Source organism: Natator depressus, chromosome 2 (assembly GCF_965152275.1).
Source record: "Natator depressus isolate rNatDep1 chromosome 2, rNatDep2.hap1, whole genome shotgun sequence".
NCBI lineage: Eukaryota > Metazoa > Chordata > Testudines > Cheloniidae > Natator > Natator depressus.
This window is the reverse complement of record NC_134235.1, coordinates 77,418,378-77,439,842: the sequence shown is the minus strand read 5'-3', so window position 1 is coordinate 77,439,842 and position 21,465 is coordinate 77,418,378. Positions and strand designations below refer to the sequence as shown.

The following is a 21,465-nucleotide window of genomic DNA, read 5'->3' as shown; positions in this document are numbered from 1 at the left end:
GTAAACTTATGGAGCCTTTCCAGAAACACATCCATCTGTTCACTGATGGGAGACGCTCTCTCTCACAGAGTCATTCATTCTTTACAGCACAAATTTGTTCATTTGAAGAAGGTCTCAGACACCTGCTGTTTGTTTGTATTATTATGTACTTTAGCTATAGTTTTAAAATATTTTCCAGTGACCAAATATATTTTTTAAACAGACAATAGTTTATTTACAATAGCTCAACACTCTGAGATACAGCAATGCAAGGGAAATGCACCAGACAAGCATATAGTTAAGTAGATTATTCCAAATGTTACACATTGGAAGTTTAAAATACTATTATATTAGCTTTAATGTTGTGGTGACTAATGTTTCAATAATACATAACTTTGTGGAAGCATCCTGATATTCAGTTTGTTTTACACAATTTATCTTGAATTACAGTAACTGTGCAATTATAACTTGGTTCATACAAGAGAATAATAAATACTTGAGTGTATATTTTCACGCATGTTTATTTAATGAGTCCTTGCACAACTCAGATGCACACACCTTGATGGTGAGTTATATAAATTTGATAACTAGTTTGCATCTCTGATCTTAGAATAAAATATCCAGATTGTAATTTCTCTTATATAGTCAACATTGTCGAGTGTAGAATATCTGGCATACATTTTCATAAGCTGCAGACTAAACATTGCAAAGCACAAATGTTACATCTTTGTAACCAAACATTTAAAAAATGGAAATATGTAGGATTATTTTAAAGGATATTTTTAACTTAACTGCTGAGCAGAGTACTGATAACCAGAAACAAAATATATTGCAGAAAGTTTGTGTACTAACATATATACCAGATTTTAGCACAGCAAGTGATACGAGACTATTGGCCTATTCCTACTCCCACTGTAGTCAATGATACAGCTTCTAGTACTTCAGTGGGGTAAGAATTACAGTATATCAGATGCTTCAGGAATCACATTTTTTGCTGAGATCAGTAATCGTTTGGGTGATAGACTACTTAAGGTATTTGCAAACTAAAAGTATTTGCTTACGTTCACCCCACCTTTAACGTTCATCTTTTTCTTATGATTTACAGTAATTAAAAATAAATATTTTGAACACACTAGTCATGATGTGCCTCTACTGTAAGAAACAATCCTATACTGACAGAGGGGATACAAGAAGTCTTCTCCATTTCTAAGTTTCTGGGATTATGATGACACACCGGGTGTATTTATTGCAGTGACCGTCTGCCATCATAAACAAAATAAGTTTTAAGCTTTAAACCTCCCACATATCACTTAATAGATCATTGGTTACATTAACAGCTGCAACAAACTTATAGCTGACAAAATGTAGCGCATAAGTGATCATGAAAGAATATTAAAATACAAATAAATATATTTTAAAAATTAAGTGAGGCAAACACACATACAAGCAGTTAAAAAGATCATGTAGGCCTATCTTGTTTAACTCAAATATTGTATGTTAATGATACCACCATAAAACTATTTAGAAGCAACATAAAAATCAATAAGTCAGACTAAATCAATTTCTTATAGAGATCAAACTGTGGCTTGGATAAATGGTGCTCTCTCCTTGTGGTGCTGAAGAACAGATGATAAAGAGGAGTACCGCTGGAGTTTATTTTAGGGTTGGGTCATAAAACTCAAATCCAATGTGTCTACTTTCAAAATGAAACGGCATACCTAACGGCTCTCTCTTGACCTCTGATTTTGCAAGACAGATAGTGAAGTGCATTGTGTATCAGAGAACAGGAGCAAGCCCTAAGAAGGCACTCAATGAAAACATACTTAGGCCTTGATCCTGTTTCCATTGTAGTCAATGGCAAACTTCTTAATGACTCTAATTCAAATGGAGGAAGAGCAGACCCACTGTATCTCACTTTCTGCCCCTTCCTTCCTAAGTCTACAGAGAGCAAGTGGCAATATTCTTTATCAGTTTGTCCTATTTGTTTTGGCTGCCTCCTTTTTTCACTTCTTTGTTGAACATTCTGTGTCTTATCGTTGTCTCTTTCCTTGTGTGAGGAGCTCTCCTGGGACTGGCTCTGAGCGTTTGCCACGCTTCATTAATAAAGAGTGTTACAAGGAAAAGTCTCTGAATTGACTTGGCTGGTTTCATGCTCACCTCAGCCACAGAATCTGGCTGTAGATGGGTTAGGAAGCTACAAGTTTCATTCCTTTTGTCTAGACGAGCCACGGAGTGCAAAAACCACTGCCTTGTATTTAAAGAACATGAGGCTGTACAAACTTCACAAGTGATGAGTCACTGGATACCCTGCTTCTTAAAATATTGAAATGCAAGAAACAAACTCTATCCAACAGTCCGCAAATGTTGTACAACTTGTCTCTTTTAGTTAGCCTGTTGAAATCATGCATTTATTAAATGTTCAACAAAATCTCTCTGGTAAGCATATGTGGCGGTCTTGCACTGTTCTCTGCACAGGGATGGATTTCATCCTTCGCACATGACAACATTCATCAATACAATTTGAAATTGTCTTGCATGTTCTTATTTATGTTTGTATTTTTGAATTTTGATGCAGCAGTTGTATCAGATATATACAATTCATGAAAAACAGTCCCCTTCCTTACAGAGATAGAAACTATCAAAGAGAGGAAGAGATCAGGAAAATGAATATAACATGATAATGCCTAGACTACTGGTTGAAATAAGTTGGTAATAGACAGCCCTTATGCAATGATGCAGAGATTTGATCCTAGCAGTGGTCTGTTATCCCATTACTATATATACATACACACACACCCCTTACTCATTTTAATGAGTTACACACTTGCACATATTGTAAATCAAAGGACAGACAAGTCTATTACATACAATCCACAACCTTGTTTTTGTACTGTAGTTAAATAATCATTAACATATTTCAAGTTTTAGATACAACCTATACAACTAGGGTGACAGAAAATGGTGTTCCAACAAGCACTGTAATGGCATATTGCAAAAATCACAAAAAAACCCAACAAAAACAAACAAACCCCAAAGCAACTAGTTAGGAACAAAGCCATGAGCCAGTTAAAAAGATTCTATAAAGATTTTATGTTGGGTTAGCTACATCTGTTGAAACACGTCTATACAAGAAGGATTGGTCACTTAAGCACTTTTGCATGTAATATCATTGGGGCATCCCTTTCCCTGTTTCTCCATAAAGGATCACATGCTTACATTTCTTACTGTCAGATTTAATTAACAGAAAAAACTTTGCCACAGACATGACAGAATAAGATTATATGAACAGTGCCACAGTCATTGATGCTGTTCAACTAACTAGAGACCAGTTTGCAAAAAAATGTCAAAACCAAAAGCAGTCATATCAATATAACCTGTTATTACAGATATGTTCCAGTCAGTGCTTCAATATAGTTAAAAGTTTTTTAAAAATCCACCTTTATTTTGCTAATAAATAAAAATAAGATTGTAAGCAAAGTGGGTAAGTAATTTAAATGTTTAGTTATATAAATTAGGACAGTGACATTTGTTTGAATAAGTGCACTGAAAACAGATAACGCCTTCCTTTCTTCTGATACCTGAACATTTATTTACTTTTGCTTGAGTTACTGAGTAACATGTGGACCTTCAGGTTCCCTGCATGACCTATAGTCAGCTAATACTAAATGGTCAATAGCTGAACCTCAAGAGAATGTTTCACCAGATGGACAACTATGCTAACCTGCATACAATACATCTAAAGGTTTTGCAGCATTATTGCATTAGATTAGAGCCTTTGGCTTCAATATTTTTAGTTGTGGGGAATGGGAAGAAGGCAGTATTTTTTACACCAGAACATGGATATGTAATGGATGAAAATTGGTAGGATGACTGACAGGAACCAATTTTTGCCTATGAAAATATAGTTTTTCAGAGTTTGTAAAGAAATAATGATAGGATATATAAGAACAAAAAATACTACCCTAAATTTGGAAGAATCTGTTACATGCTGTACTTTGGCATTATTGTCACTGAACCTTACAAAGAACACTTAACGGATAAGACATTCTAATCAGGGTTGACAACAGCCAATTAAGTGTCAGAAGAATAATCTGATAAATTCGTCTGTGTGCTATAGGCATTTGCAGATAAGTCTTAACTGTCAATCTGAATGTTAAACATCTCTATTTCCATCTTGCTATTGATGGCCTTATTAAAAAGGAAATGCTATCAGCTCTTTCAAATTGACCTTGGGGATGCTCTCTCTCAAAAAAGGACAGTTCTGAATTTGGAAGAATCTATGGGGACTCTTAAATACAGTAAATTTCTAATCAAACTGAGCAGGTGTATAGCTTGGTGAAGAACTACATAGCTGCTGTCATCTCCATACAGTTTCAGATATTGCAGGTGTCTGGTTTACAGTAGATCTGTCTCTTTAATGGGTGGAAGGATATCTGTGGACATTCTAGTAGGCCATTCTCTGCTTTCAGTGCTCCTTGCTAGTCATACAGAAGATAGCACCTCATTGGTTGGATCAGTCCCCTTCTTGTCTTCACTCTCAATGTCAATCACATGAACCATGCCAGGCTTCAGGATCAAGTCGTCAGTCTCTATCTGGCTCCTGCTGTCATCCACCTCCACGTATTTCCCTTTAGACTGATGGGTAGCCTTACTGAAGACATCTTTAAAATGTCGCTTGAACTCAGTATCTGGGCAATATACATACTCATAAAGGGCACCTGCAAGGACTGCTCCTATTATTGGTCCAACCCAATAGACCTACAAGAGAGGGAAGAAACCCCACAGGGGTACATGATGGAAAGGAAAATGTTTCAGAGAAAAGCAGTTTAGTGAAGATTTTAAATGGATGACCGTCCACAAAAGCCCCTTGAGTAGAGAGCTTAACCAACCTCTCTTGCTCAGAAGTGGACATGCTCTGAGCAATGAGGCTGTGCCTGTCTAAGTCCTCCTGTGGCCTCTAACACCATGGTATCTGAACATTTCATAAATGCTGATGAATTTGTCCTCACAACATGCTTATGAGATATAAGTGCTATCATCCCAGTTTTGTAGAAGGGAAATCTGAAGCACAGGGAGATGAAGTGGCTTGCCTAAAGTCACATAGGAAGTCTGTGGCAATGGAAAGACTCCCACTGATTTCAGTGGGCTCCATGTGATTATCTCAGAGGGATTGTATGTCCTTCACATGTTCTCAGTCCCTCTCTCCTTTTTCTGGAGAGGAGAATAATATATGTGAAACTCTGACTAGCCATCCTGAGTGGAACCACCATGCAACATAACAACATGGTGCAGAGAGGGCACTGAGTGGTTTTACAGGAATGTTAGGAAGGCATTCCCTCATTTTCTGATGAGACAGGTCAGGATACTATGACAAACACGGGACACAGGGAAAATGCTTCATCTTGAGCACACATTTCCCTCCCCTTGAGGTCCCCAACCACGTCTGTACAGTATTCCTCAGCCTCCCTATGCTTCACTACAGGCAGACACCCAGCCTCATTGGTCCCCAACTTAAGTTTTGGTCCTGGGGACTACTGGGTAGATGGCATCGGTGGTCTTGGAAACAGTGGCACTGGCGGGCTTCTTGGTGTAGTTGTGCTTACCTATGTATATGTTGGGCATGCTCCCACCCTCCCCACCTCCACCCCAATCGCCTATGTTATTTTTCTCTTTGAGGGGACAGAAGAGATCTGTCTTAAATTTTTGATTTTTCCCAGCATGGCAAAAATTCAAACTCTTTATCAGGCAGGCTGGAGATGCTGAAAGCATCTTGGGCCAAGCCAAGCCCAGCAATAAATTCCCTCTGGAGAAAAGGAATTGTCCCTTGCACAGTCATTGATACCTGTGCAAAATGAGGGTCAAATGCCACTATTCTGTGGTGGTAGCATTTGGTATTTGCTTTGCACAGGTGTTAGTGACTGTGCAAGAAAGGCAGTGGAGAGTCAAGCCCCTTATCTGAAAAGTGAAAGCAGTTGTTAGGGAGTTTAGTTGATATATAGTCTGTCATAAGGCCTCCTCTAAATGTCCTTGTGTTTGTTTTTTTGGTCACTTAAAGACATGTTTATATTTGCCTTGCTTGCAAGAGGGCACAAAGAAAATAAAACCCTTTATTAATTGAAAACTTTCTTTTCCTCACCAACACCTTATTGTCTTGTGTATAAATGCAGAAAACAAATCAGAGTGCATAAACAAATATTTCTACTTCTATTTTTAGGACCACATTTTCAAAAGAATTCAAACCTGGTCTCTGAAATTGCAGACAGTTCTGCATACCTCATTTCTGTTCACCCAGAAGAGGCAATTAGACTTCTAATTATCCTATTTGCACACAAATGCATGGTATGCCAATTTGCTTCAACATAATTTCCAATAGTCCTGCAATACTAGTTAGCCATGTACTGTTACAGGTCTCACCTGCCTTTGCTAAGGGCAGGTGACTCTCTCTTATTTCAGGAGCAGAAGAGATCTTTCAAGCAGCTAGGACAGCAGTTCTGCTTCCCCTGGGCTGTTGCTCCAATAAATACTATACATATATTTACACTTTTGGTTGTTGTCATAAATATAAAGGGAAGGGTAAACACCTTTAAAATCCCTCCTGGCCAGAGGAAAAACCCTTTCACCTGTAAAGGGTTAAGAAGCTAGGATAACCTCGCTGGCACCTGACCAAAATGACCAATTAGGAGACAAGATACTTTCAAAAGCTGGGAGGAGGGAGAAAAACAAAGGGTCTGTATGATGCTTTTGTCAGGCACAGAAGAGGAATGGAGTCTTAGAACTTAGTCAGTAATCTAGCTAGAGATGCGTTAGATTCCGATTTCTTTAAATGGCTGAGGAAATAAGCTGTGCTGAACGGAATGGATATTCCTGCTTTTGTGTCTTTTTGTAACTTAAGGTTTTGCCTAGAGGGATTCTCTATGTTTTGAATCTAATTACCCTGTAAGGTATTTACCATCATAATTTTACAGAGGTGATTCTTTTTCCTTTTTCTTCTTTTAAGAAACTGAATGCTTTTTCATTGTTCTTAAGATCCAAGGGTTTGGGTCTGTGGTCACCTATGCAAATTGGTGAGGATTTTTATCAAACCTTCTCCAGGAAAGGACGTGTAAGATTTGGGAGGATTCTGGGGGGAAAGACGTTTCCAAATGGACTTGTTCCCAGTAACCGGTGTTAGATGTTTGGTGGTGGCAGCAAAAGTCCAAGGGCAAAAGGTAAAATAGTTTGTACATTGGGGAAGTTTTAACCTAAGCTGGTAAAAGTAAGCTTAGGAGGTTTTGATGCAGGTCCCCACATCTGTACCCTAGAGGTCAGAGTGGGGAAGGAACCTTGACAGTTGTATATTAGACGGCTTTGGATAATTAATTAATCTTGTGAATTATTACAGTAGTTTTAAAATCTGAATAAACCATTTGGTGGTAATAGTAAATCCACTTCAGTAAGTTGACTAATGGGGGGGAAAAGTTACGCGTGTTGTAAGTGTTTGCAGGATCAGAGCCTATGGGCCTGATCCTATTCCAGTTGAAGGCAATGAAAGTTTTGCTATGAACTGCAGGGGAAATAAGATGGGCCCATTGTTTCAAATTGGGAAATATAGATAAACACGACAGGATGTGGCCCTCTTAAAAATAATATTGGAAGTGTCTCTAAAAATGCCCGTCATGACTTTAATGAGGGGAAAGTAAGACATTACCCCTCTTGCCTATCATACGTGAATTTGTTTTTAATAATTATTTTATCCAGAATGCTTTAATAAACTATTGCATCATTAGCACTGCATAATCTGTTAATCAAAACGGCCTCCCACACGTGTACTCTTAGTTGGGCTGATGTTTGCTCATCAGAGCAGGTTTTACTCTCACAAGCCCAGATTCTGATCCCGTTATCTCACATTGGTGAGCAGTTACTCATGTATGCCCACTGGTTCCAGATCAAAATGGAGAAGTTCTCACATTGCATATCTGGCCTCCTTTTTTTTAGAGGCATTTAGAAAATGGGAAGCCAATGGATTACCTGAGTAGCTACTCCCCAGCTTGACTGAGGGGTTTGCAATCAAGCTCAAAGTATCTTTCTTTCCAATAACAAAAATTATTTTGATCACATTGCGTTTTTTGTTTTTAACATGTCCGGATTCTCTCTCCATGCTTGCAGTCTCCTCAAAAACCTAACCTCCAAATACACAATAGGCAATTATAATTCATCCCACACAGGACAGACAGAGTACAACTTTAAGACCTGTACTTTAGGCAAGAACAGATAAATATGGTAAAGCTTGTGGCAGGTCAGTGGCCCATCTTTCTCAGTGATTGTCTCTATGGAACATTATGAAGAATAAGAAGAGCAAATGAAGAAAAAATATAATTTGGTAGCTGGTCATTGCTACTATAAATGAAGCATAAAAGCGGTTACCCAGTGGTTTTCCCATTTCCCCATGATAACTGCAGGTCCAAATGATCGAGCAGGGTTCATACTGGCACCAGTGTAGTTGATCTACAGTAAAAATAAAATGTTAACTATTGCTATTATTAGAACATTCTTATTCAACCATTTACTATCGCCATTTGCTGGAATGCAGTACTGTCACACAAACCACTTCGAGCCAACTCTGATTTTGTATTCCTACCAGCTACAGTAGTATCAGACTGTATTATCATTCTCCAGATCACCCTTCTAGTGAGAGAATTAACAAAATTAACATATACATAGACAGATAAAAACCTGATCCAATACCCTATCAATAGAAAGCCTCCCATTGACCTCAGTGGGCTTTGCAATGGATCCCCAATAGGCTATTAAAGAATTACAGCTCTAAAGGCTCCTGGAGCTCCCGTCTAGTTCAGGAGTAGGGACAGTGGAAGAAGGGCTCTATTATTTAAACAGAAGTCATTAACTTACAGCAAATAAATGTCCAATTGCAACAGAAAATCCAATTGCTAAAGCCACTGAACCAGTGACATCACTTCGTTTTGAATCACAGCTGGCAAAAATAGTAAAAACCAGCTGGAATGTAATTATCAACTCCACCAGAAGTCCATGGCCAGCGGAAAGATCTCCATGTACCTGGAAAAAGAAACAACCACCGAAGATGAAGCAAAGGTGAGTTTGCAGTTCAAAAAGCTACTACAAATATTAATTGTTTTATGACTGAAAATGTTGAATCATGCACAGTGATGAAATGGCACTGTACTTTGGAAAGGTATGGATTCATTTTTTACCTTTTTTTTTTTTTTTTTGACAGCCATGGAAAATTACTGATGGACTGACAAAGTTCTTACTGGATTTTAATGTAGCACTTCAAAGCTAGACTGCATTTATTATATCTTGAATTTGCAAATGCTGCAGTTAAACTTGCACAACTTTTTTTCCTTGGGAGCACTGTAATTTACGATTCAATTATAAATTAATTAATTAGCCCTGACTTAATTAATTGAAATTTCAATTAAAAATTAAGCAGCGTGTGGCTCAAGTGCATTTTTAATAAGTCCTGCAACAGGGCTAACTGATGGCATTCCTTATTAGCTTAGAACAAAGTGGAAATCTAAGGCACAATCTATTTCAGAAGTGTGTCATTTTAAATTGATGTTTTTTCAATCACCATCATATTGGCATAGAATTAATTTCAGAATTCTTCTTGAAATTGTATTTCATGCATATATATTTAAACTGTGAATGTAGATTAGCATTACCTGCTGTTACCAGATTTTGGGGAATTCTAGAAGAGAAATCTTCTGTAAAAGAATAGCTGTAAATATTGCTTAGCATAAACCCATTCTAATGAGAGATCTAAGCCACATATAGGAGCTGTAAATAAACCAGCAATGCACTTAAACCATCACTTCTACTTTCTGGGTTTAAATCTGACACTAAAAAGTTATTCTACTTTAAGAGTAGGAGCAAAAGTTGTTACCGTAGTAACTCCCAAGCCTCCCACCAAACTTGGGGGTGTGACAAGGTAGAGAATTCCTGCCCCCACTATTGCACCCAGGCATTGGGCAACAATATAGAAGACAGACTTGGCAAGGCTGATCTTCCTAGTGCAGACCATAGCAACAGTCACAGCAGGGTTAATATGGCCACCACTGATGTGTCCAAAGCACTGCACCATGGTTGCAATGCTCAGTCCAAAGCAGAGAGCGATAAGGACCATGTCTACAGGCAGAGGCTTTTCAGATCCACCCCAGTTGATTGTAGAGCCAAGGCTGAGGAGGACAAAAATTAGCATGGCCAAAAATTCTGCTGAAACAGCTTTCCAGAAAGGCTGAGTCCAGACGCCTTTAAATGCCACCATGATGGTCTCACACTTACACAGACGTCCACACTTACTGAAAAAGAAAACAAATCTGCATCAGAATTCACCAAGTCAGCCTTAGATTTTGCTGCAGAGGGTTATTATATGGCTGACCTTCTGGGGATGGCAGCAACACTGGGCACTCTATGGTGGGGTTAATAATAAAGATGTGCCTTGCGAGAGAGAGTGACCTCCTAAACAAACCTCACTCATGCTCAGGAAGTCCTGTTCTTAGTATACTGCAGTCTAAAGGACGCAGGGCAACTAGTCATCATGTTTGAGAAGGAAAGTCTCTCTGAATAGATGGAGTTTCAGGTAAAGAAGCCTATAGTTTTTTTAAAAATAAGTAGGTTTGTCCTTCTAGTTGCATCAAAGTCTGCATTGAACTTGCACGCAGCCGATGAAGTGAGCTGTAGCCCATGAAAGCTTATGCTCCGATAAATGGGTTAGTCTCTAAAAGGTGCCACAAGTCCTCCTTTTCTTTTTGTGGATACAGACTAACACAGCTGCTCCTCTGAAACCTGCATTGACCTTGCATACTGTAAAACCCCATTAACTTCAGTGGCCCCTTTGTCCCTTGTGTGTGGTTGATGGAGAGCTTCCCTTTCTGTGCAAATTTGTACTTTACCAGCACATATACAATATTTTAATAAAAGGCCAAGAGCCCAATCAAAATCCTAATTTCCCAAACTGCAACATTGGTGTTGCAGTTTTGGAAGTTGCCCTAGAAGCATTTATAAGAGAGCCTCTTTTTGAAATATTACTTTGTGTCAATAAGAAACAGTTTCTTCAGGCTGGACATTTGGTAAAATGAATACAACCAGGAGAATACAAGAAATCCTAAATCTTGTCCCCTGAATCAAACATTCAATTTCCTTTGGGCTATGTTTGTAGGGTAAGGAGCGAGATGTAGTAATATTTATTGGATAAGTAGTGTGGAGAGCTGTGGGTGGGAGCAGAAAGAAGTACCTTGGTTTCATTTGTGCACCAGCACCGATATTTACTAGGTAGGCTACGCTGCCTTCATCATGAGTTACATTTTTGTTCGCTGCCCAGAGACCTATGAAAGTGGGTTACTGAAGAAGAGTTATTTGTAGTATTAATAAATTGAGAATAAACCAAAAAGGGAGCATTTTATGAGTTTCCAAGGAATGCAAACAAGATTTTCTTTCTTTTTTTAATTTAAACAAAGGAAAATAACTTCTACAACTCAGAGCAGAATTTCAAGTGGAAGGATGGAGGAATGTAATAACCGGTTACCTAAGGTAATTGAGCCATAGTACATACCCAACAACACTTCCACGTGAAAGAATGCATTATGTATCTTCATAAGCACCAGAGGCACACATGACCATGAATTTCTCAGCAGCGCAGTTTTGATGCTCTCAGAGGAGGTGTGGCAGGGCCCACCCACTTCACGTGAGCACCCGTACTGGCTGAGTGTGTGTCTACACCTGCTCTCCCTCTGCATTGCTCTGCTTGCGGTGACCCCTACTGGCAGTTAAACGTCTTAGGCAGATTTCAGTGACTCAGCCCTCTGTTGTTGTGAAACAATGAACAGATCCCTTCTGGAGTACAAGTCCAACAGGGCCAATCAAGTACCCACAGTTGGTCTGTTCCTGCAGCCCTCCCTGGGCTCAGTCTTAAATTGTCCTTGCTCTGGTATGGAGCAGTACCCCCAGGGCTTCCTCCTTGGAGATTCTTCACCTGTTGTCTCAGCTGGGTCATTCTTTACAGTTCAGTCCCCTTTGGGGGGTGTGTTGTATCAGAAGTCCCACAAATACTGCCCCTCTTTCTAGGCCTTCAGCCCCTTCTTCAGGGAATTGGCCACTCCACCTGTGGCCTGGGTGTGTGGGGCAGGGGGGGGAGAATGGACCCAGGCATGCCCACTACTCCAAGTCCCAACCCAGGGACCTTATAAGTAGCAGCCACCTTCTGCTTCCCTTTAACTATTTAGTGCTGCATTTCCCTGGGACAACCCCCCACGGAAGCAATGAAGAGATAAAGCAAAACTGGAACCTTAAACCCCTTTAAAATGTTGGATACCTAGATATGAACCAGCACCTAGAGTTTTGGTTTCAGTCAAGGCCTGAACAAGAATGGGACAAAATTTTTCTTTTTTTGACCCAGACGAGATTATTTTCACAAGATTTCAACCACAGTGTGACAAATTCACCTCTTGAGCACCTCCGTGGGGCTGGATGCAGTACTGCAGTCCTTCTCTCACCCCAGGTTCTTCCTGCAGACTGACTTTTGTGGGTGTTCAGTGGCTTGGCCCTCTGTCCAAGTCACAAAGTCTGAGTGAACCCCTCCCAGGGTATTAAAGAGCCCAATAAATAAACAATCTCTTTGCTCTCGGTAGGGTCTTCAGCAGCGGCTCTGGGTCCTTTAAGTTCAGCCCCTTGTTCAGGCTCCCAAACAAACTCCGTCCCCTTCTTGGGGTTTATGCCATGTTACCTGTGGCTTGTGGGGGAATGCAGGCCTGCCCGCTACTCTGGGTTCCAACCCAGGTCAGGGACCCTACACACCAGCAACCACACACTGCTTGAGTCAATCAGTTGCTGCTTTTTCCCTAGGCCTCTTCCCACCAGGCATTTTAACTTCACCCTTATCCCAGGGTTAAGGTTCTTAGGTACTCTCTCTCCCTGCAAACCCAGCTCTGCAAAATACTGCCAGAAAACAATCTTTGGCTATCCCACAGGCTCCTGTGGCCAGAGAGGAGCACCCTTCTTTTCCCCTCTGCTCCCAGCCAGGAACTGAACTGCTAAGGCCCTTGCAGTTCCTTTTATCTGGGCCACTAGGGCCTGATTGGCTGTTTCAGACCCCTCTAGCCCTTGGAGTACCTGGTCCCTGTGGTTTCCAAAACAGCTGTTCTGAAGACTCCTCTCTAGTAAGCTTGGAGGACCCATCTTCGCTGCTGTTCTCCTCTCTGCTATTTCTTGGGCTGGGGTATAGTAGTACCACGGGGCTCCCAGCCAGTCAGAATATACCTGGTCACACTAAGACAACTAACAACAGCTAACCCTGCAACATTTCTATCATTCAAAATGGCCAAATGTTCACAAAACCAGCTTATGAAATTGACACTGAATTTGAACCCTAAACCAGATTGTCACTTAAACCCACCCTCTACCGCTGGCCTAACTCTAACACAGATCCAACCAAAGACTACCTCCCTGGCAACAGCGTAGTCTAGTGCATTGTGCATGGGACAGGGAGACAGGAACTCCTCATCTTCACCTTGGATCTACTCTCACGTCATTGTGCGATGCTGGCCAAATCACAACCACTCTGTGTTTAATTTTCCTCCTCTGTAAAATTAGAATAAAAATATGTTCCTGCCTGACAGAGGACACTGTGGCCTGTCCTATATGCTGGTGGAACGTAAGGGGGCCTGAAGTGCCTCCTTATTCCCTTGCACCAGTGTGCTGTACGATTGCTTCCAGCATGCAGGGGGGGCAGGCTCTTCATTTCCCCACCCCTGCACAAGTAGGCAGAAAGGGGCAGAGCCTTGGCAAATGTACCTGTTGGCATAGCTAGCCAGAGAGCATATGATGTGTCAGGTTTGCAGATGACACAAACATTGGGGGAGTGGTAAATAATGAAGAGGACAGGTCACTTGGTAAACTGGACTCAAGCAAACAGTATGCATTTTAATATGGCTAAGTGTAAATACATACATCTAGGAACAAAGACAGTAGACCATACTTACAAGATAGGGGACTTTATCCTGGGAAGTAGTGACTGAAAACGATTTTGTGGTCGTGGTGGATAATCAGCTGAACGTGAGCTTCCAGTGTGATGCTATGGCCAAAAGGCCTAATGTAACCCTTGGACGCATAAACAGGGGAATCCTGAGTAGGAGTAGAGAGGTTATTTTACCTCTATATTTGGCACTGGTGCGATTGCAGCAGGAATACTGTGCCCAGTTCTTACTCCTGGGGGAAATTTGTGCCACTACGCATGCGCAGAGTTCATGTCCCCCACAGATTTCTTTGCTTCCCTGCAGAAAAAATGACTTTCTGACAGGGAAACAAAGGGAAGCCACAAGAGCGGCCATGCGCCACTCCCCAGCAGCGTGGGTGCATTGTTTTGGGAGCCCGGAGCAGCCAGTGGAGTGGTAATCACTGGGGATGGGGGGCAGGCTAGGGATGTCCTGGTCAGTGGCTCCTATCCTGTGCCAGGCTCAGCTAGTAATCCTGGCTGGGCTGGGGATGACAGGACTTCCTCTGCCTCTGCAAGAAGCAGCCAGGGCTGGGTCAGACCCACCCCCAGAAATCTCTCTAGCTGCAGGAAGCGCTGCACTCCCTCCCCTGCTGCTTCTTGCCCCAATTGCTCCTCAGCTGTGGGGGGGAGGGGTCGCTGTACAGGGAGCTGCTCCCCCATCTGCCCAAACCCCGTGCATCCAGATTCACCTCATACCCAGATTGCGCTGCCAAGCCTCATGCCCTGCACCCAGAACCGCCCCCCACTGACTCCCTTGAACCCAAACCCACACCCCAACAAGCCTCTCTTTGCATCTGGAGCCCCCTGAACCCAGACCCCTCCGCCGAGCACGACCTCCCTGCATCTGGACCCCACCCCTGCACCCAGACTGCCCCCTGCACTTGAACCCGCACCAGAACAAACTCCACCCACCTGCACCTGGACCACCCTGACTAGTCCCCTGCATAGGGTGACCAGATGTCCCAATTTTATGGGGACAGTCCCGATTTTGGGGGCTTTTTCTTATATAGGCACCTATTACCTCCCACCCCGTCCCGATTTTTTAAACTTGCTATCTGGTCACACTACCCGTGCACCCAGACTTCCACCCCACTGAATCCCACCAAGCCAGCACCTGGACCTGCACCCCACAAAGCCAGCACCTGGACTCCCCCGCTGAGCCCTCCACACCCATACCCCCCTGCTGAGCCCCAACCACCTTCACCTGGACCCCCCAGCAGAGTCCCATTTTGTCTGCATCCAGAACCCCCACCCCCAATAAGCCCCTGTTCATCCAGATCTCCCTTGCACCCGGACGCCCCACCACCCTGCCCACACCCAGATTGCCCCACACAGAACCCTATCACCCACACCTGGATCTCCCTACACTAAGTCCCTCCATACTTGGATTCTGCTGGGTTGAGCCTGTCTGCCTACATCTAGTGTGCTTGGCACGGAGGGGCAGGGCCCTGGTGTGTTTCTGGGACAGTCCTGGTCTTGCACTATGTCAGGGTCGGGTGCAACTTTACCGCTGAGTCCATGTCTGGGGGAGAGGAGGCACAGGGTGATCTCCTACCTCTGTGTAGTCAGTGGTCTGTGTTCCCCACTGCCATGCTGGAGCCTCCACACTTATTTATTGACAAATAAAATTTGCAGAATTTTAAAATATTGTGTGCAGAATTTTAATTTTTTTGGCACAGAATTCCCTCAGGAGTAACTTCTGGTGTCCACAATTCAAGAAGGATGTTGATAAATTAGAGAGAGTTCAGAGACAAGCCATGAGAATGATGAAAGAACACGCCTTACACAGACAGACTCAAGGAGTTTGATCTATCTAGCTTACCAACGAGAAGGATAAAGGGTGACTTGATTACAGTCTATAAGTGTCTACATAGGGAACAAATATTTAATTATGGGCTCTTCATTCTAGCAGACTAAGATATAACACAATCCAATGGCTGGAAATTGAAACTAAAATTAGGATTGGAAATAAGGAACACATTTTTAACTGTGAGAGTAATTAACCAGTGGAACAATTTACCAAGCGTGTGGTGGATTCTTCATCACTAACAATTTTAAAATCAAGATTAGATGTTTTTCTAAAAGATCTGCTCTAGGAATTCTTTTGGGGAAGTTCTATGGCCTGTGTTATATGGGAAGTCAGACTATATAATCACACTGGTCCCTTCTGGCCTTGAAATCTATAAATCTAGGAATCAACCTGGTGCAGTTTACTCCCTCCCGGGAGCAGCAGAGAGACCAGAAGGGAGACTAATTTGGGGAGTCACATGGCATGTCTGCACTACAAAATTAAGTGCACCCATGTTAGGTCAATTTACAGCCACCACAGTAATTACTGTGGTTTTTCATGTTTACACTGTCGATGGTGCTCTTGCTCACTTTCAGCACTTCCTCTGAGTTAAGAGGAGCAGTATGGGGGTGGGGGGCTGACAGTCTGGGCTTTCAGCTTCCTGCAGAGCTCTCCATCTAGAGCCCAACTGCCCCATGGGCTCCTGTCTCCCCGCTCTCTGCTGGGAGCCAAGCAGCAGCCCAGGCTCTGAGCATGGAGTCCCCGCAGGGAGTCTAGGCAGTTGCCAAGCTCCTGTCAGAGAGGGGGGAGCCCAGGTGGCAGCCGGGCTCCTAGTGATGAATGGGGCGACGGGAGCCCAGGCTCCAGCAGTTAGCTCCGTGGCAGGTGGGTAGCTGAGAGCCTGGGCGGTAGCCGGGCTTACAGCTGGAGCCCTCCACCTACTCCGGGGTGACAGCACCAGCTGTGAGCTGGGCACAAGGTTCTCAGGAGGGAACCTACCTGCCTTTCTAGTCAATTTCAGGGCTCCAGTCAGGAGCTGTGAAATTGACAAGAATGACAGCCAACACTGTAATGCACTGTCTACACAGACACTGCATCACCCTAACTGCACCAACATAAGCCCTATGCCTCTCGTGGAGCTGGAGTTATTATGTCGGTGTAGTAGTGCACTTACATCGGCTGGAGTAGACACTGACATAATCAGATGGACGTAAGTTGCCTTACTTTGACCTAACTCAGTAATGTAGACCAGGCCACAGTCTCTCCTAGGCTGCTCCAGGGTCAGTGCAACAACAGGTTGCTCCTTACAAAGGGCAGATTGCAAACTGGCAATCCAGGTCAGAGTATGACGGTCTTGAAAATGTAAAGTGCTATTTAAGAGCCAAGTATTATATTAAGGCATTACACAAATGAATAGTCAGGCTCTGTTTATCAAGAGAAGGTGAATTTCCATCCTGTTAAGCTTCGTGGAAAAACACAATAGCCCTGTATTGTTTCATCTATATTTTTACAAGTATTATCTTAAGTGTTTGCTTTGTTTACGCACATGTAACCCGCTAATGAGTGTGTTACTGGTCCCGCTCTGTGCTGATCCATAGAGGATATGAGTTGTTACAGCCCTTAGTTACAGAGCTGTAACTCTTTTCTCATGCTGGAGCTGCTCATGCTTTTTGCTCTGGAGGACCTGGGTGCCTCAGCGAGCATGACGGCCATCACACACCTCTCTTTCTTAACATCCTATGGGCATGGATGTGCCAGTGTAGCTATGACACTGAAATGTGAACTGTGATTGATACGAAGATTGGCATTATGGCCTAAAGGATAGTGCAGTGGACTGGGAGTCAAGAGACATCAGTTCTATTTCTTACTCTGCCACTGATCTGCTGTGTGACCATGGGCAAGTCATTTCACTTTCATGCCTCAGTTTTCCCTCATGTCCTTTGCCTGCCTTGTCTATTTACAGTGTTAGCTCTTTGGGGCATGGACTGTCTCTTACTATTTACATACCTAGTGAAATAGGACCCCAACCTGAATTACGGTCTCTAAGCATTACTATAAGCAATACTACTAATAAAAACTGCACTAAGAAAGTTCACTTAAATTTTAAAAATTCATCCTTTTCTAACTAAAATTATGTCAGTGATTAAAAGTGAGCAGAGCAAACAAAGTGAAGGATTACTACAAACAACACTCCACCTGTCACTTGTTTCAATGTTTGTGAATCTCACAAATATTTTAACAGTCACCTCTGTAGCAAGCTGGAGCACTCTCAGCCCTCTATGGCACAGCTGCCTGCAGTTCAACAGACATTACTCACTTGGATGTCTAAGAAGAGCTCTGGATGGCTCGAAAGCTTGTCTCTCTCGCCACAGAAGCTGGGCCAACAAAAGATATTACCTCATCCACCTTGTCTTTCTAATATCCTGGGCCGGACACGTCTACAACTACCCTGCATACAATTTGTGTGACAGTCAGCTGTTGGAGCAAGGCAAGCACATGCTGTTCTAGGTTTTTCTCACCAATTTTGTTTTGGTTTCAAAATGTAACTCAACCCAATTTTGCAAGAAACACACGTGTACTGTAGTTCTTCAGGAGAAAATAACCTATAACTTATGAGCCAAACCAAACCTATGGCTTGGTTGGATGGAAAATCCAGTGCAGTGCTTCTCAATCTTTTCTAGGCAGTGACTAGAGTTGCCAGGCATCTGGTTTTCGACGGGAACGCTGGGTGTCTCCTCTTGCACTCCAAACTCCTCATCCTGAGCCCCAGCCGGAGCCCTCATCCCCCCTACACCCCAACCCTCTGCCCCAGCCCAGAGCCCTCTGCTGCACCCCAAACCCCTGATCTCTGGCCCCATCCCAGAGCCTGCACCCCCCCAGTCCAGAGCCCACACCCCCTGCCGCATCCCAACCCCCTGTCCCAGCCCAGTGAAAGTGAGTAAAGGTGGGGAAGAGTGAGTGACTGGGGGGAGGGGGGAAATGGAGTGGGCAGGGGCAGGGCCTCGGAGAAGGCACAGGGCAGAGGTGTTCCCTTTTGTGTGATTAGAAAGTTGGCAGCCCTAACAGTGACCCCATATTACAAGCGAAAAACAGTTTCAGAACATAAAGAAAAGGAGAGTGGTTGTGGCTCCCTGGCTTTAGAAGCCCAGGGAGAGTGAATGAAATCCCCTCCTCCAGCCATTTCCTTTCTGGAGGAGGGGAAAAATGGATGAGTGCTGCCCTGAAGATAGCCCACCCCCTGCTGGCCCATTCCCACCATAGTACTTGCAGCAATACTGTTCCCTGGCACCTGACTCAGGATCCCAAGCCATAATTGTCCAGGTTAAGAGCGCAGACAGCAGACAAACAGAAGCCTTATCTGTACACGCAGATGAGAGTAATAATAAATACTGCATTTCAGGTGCAAAATGTCCACGGTGTTTTCACATGTCACCTGTTAAACTAAATGTTGCGGAAAATGTGGATGATTAGAACTCTGGTCCTAAAACAGCTGAAGGGGAATTTTAAAGAACATACATCACTTTTGCTTAAAAATACTATATAAATCTCTTTGGGTTATTCAGAAGCAAAATCTGAAAGCGACTTTCTGCAACAAGCCCTGTACCCTAAAATACCGACCGGTGTATTTAAGAGGCAGCTTGCAGCTCCTAAAGCACTACAAAGTGTCAAGTATCAGGAGAAAAAGAACAGGAGGACTAGTGGCACCTTAGAGACTAACAAATTTATTTGAGCATAAGCTTTCGTGAGCTACAGCTCACTTCATCGGATGCATCCCAAAGCTTATGCTCGAATAAATTTGTTAGTCTCTAAGGTGCCACAAGTCCTCCTTTTCTTTTTGCGGATACAGACTAACAAGGCTGCTACTCTGAAAAGTATCAGGGGATAGTTATGCATCTGAAGAAGCGGTGTTTAACCCACGAAAACTTATGCCTAGATAAATCTGTTAGTCTTTAAGGTGCCACCAGACTCCTTGTTGTTTTTACAGACAAAGGTATTTTTAGGACCCTGTCCAAACAGGCGAAAGGCAATGCATCGCCTCTGACCTTTTCGTGACCACTTTGCAGCCCCGTGTGGTTTAATGTTTCCCGTTCAGCACACAGACAAAACACCCACCCCTCTACCAGACAGGGACGGGCGAGCCCACTTACTAGGGCAGCTTCATCCCACTGCAACCAAAGACTTTCTTGGCCAAGATCATGCAACAAATATCCCTCCCCGCCCCTGCCTTGCTCTGGAAGCCAACCACCGCTGCCCAGGGAGCGGAAAACAAAACCCACCAAGAGCGCAACTCACAAGCGAGCGGGAAGGCCAGTGCAGCAGCCCCGGGCCAGCGGGGATGGTCGGGGAAGGTGTTAAAGGCGCCGCTCATGTGTTGCGCTTCGGAGAGCGGGGAGGGGGAGGAGGTGGGGGTGGGGCTGGGGCTGGAGGGAGGGGCTGCTGCGAAGAAAGCCGGGAGCGGGGCTCCTGGGCGCAGGACACTGGGGAGGGCAGACGAAGCAGCACCCCCCCCCTTCCCCTCAGAGCCGGAGCTGCCTTGGCGTCACACAGGCAACAGGCGCGTCGAGCCATTTAACCCTCTCGGCGCTGCGGCCCCCGGCCTGCGCTCCCCGCTCTGCCCCCTCGGCGCTCCGTGGGGGGGCGGCCGATTGGCCCTTGGCTGCAACTCGCGCCCGCAGCGCTGGACGGGGCCCAGCCCGGCCCCAGAACAAAGCGGGGTTTGTTGCTCTGAACGGCTTGTGCCGGCTCCTGCTAATTTCTTTCAAGTCGTGCTGGACAGCCAGCGCTTGCCGAGCCAAGTTGGAAAGCAGGGAAACCCCTGGGTGAGTGCTCGCTTGGGTTTGGGGTCGGGCTGGGAGGTGCTGAGTGCATTGGCTCGGGAGAAGATCTGTATTTCCCCCACCTTTCCCCTCTTCACACGTCCTTCGTTGCTCTAAAAGTGGCAGGAAAAATACAGTCAGAATACTTTCTAATAAATACAGCTGATTACAAAAGATCAGGAACAAACCCCCTCCCCTCCCCACACCACCCATGCCTGCCCTGGCTACCTTTGCAATTTCTAAACATCTCAAGTCCACCGAACAAACTCAGGCTTAGCTCCCTAGTAAGAACAAGACGCTTACCCCCAGCTTCTTGCTGCTGGTCTGCCACTCATTCCTTCCCTGGGTGGTGTGCAGTGAAGACAGAGGTCTAAGAGCCAGGCGCACAGCCCTGAGCGCACTGGGAGTCAGATTACTGCTACTTGTCTGATTGGGTTTTTGGAGTGGAGGGGTGGAAAGATTTTGAACCATGTGGCAAGTCACTAAGTTATATTTGAACTCTAAATAATTTCCCCTTACCTGATCATCCTTCTAGACACTATTTAGAACCTGCCATCGTTGTTAATGATGGAAATATTTATATAATGCATCTGGTTTGCTGCATCTTATAAATGAGAGTGGGAAACAAACAGCAGCAGAAACTACACCTTCCATGGCAGCAGAGGCTTTACAATAATTGGACTGAAGAAAAAACGGGAAACAAAATTATGCATTTGTTAGGTGGTGACTGGTACTATCAGAGTATAGGGCTTTAGTATCATTTACTCCTATACAGTTGATGTCTTCTACTTTGTGATTTGCAATCTAAATTTTATTCTGCAGCTGACTACCAGGCAATATTATTGTTATAAAATAATTCTAGGTACATTATC

The 21,465-nt window shown here is 43.7% G+C and overlaps 1 protein-coding gene across 1 annotated transcript; it reads right to left on the bottom strand.

Moving 5' to 3' along the window:
• Positions 1–238: 238 nt before the first annotated feature.
• AQP4 (aquaporin 4) lies at positions 239–20,933 on the bottom strand. The gene is made up of 5 exons (XM_074944466.1): positions 20,897–20,933; positions 9,881–10,295; positions 8,869–9,033; positions 8,383–8,463; positions 239–4,737 (listed from the first exon to the last, which is right to left on the bottom strand). The coding sequence occupies exons 1-5, from the start codon at positions 20,926–20,928 to the stop codon at positions 4,462–4,464; spliced, it is 969 nt and encodes a 322-aa protein (XP_074800567.1). The 5' UTR covers positions 20,929–20,933; the 3' UTR covers positions 239–4,461.
• Between the last annotated feature and the right edge of the window lie 532 nt (positions 20,934–21,465).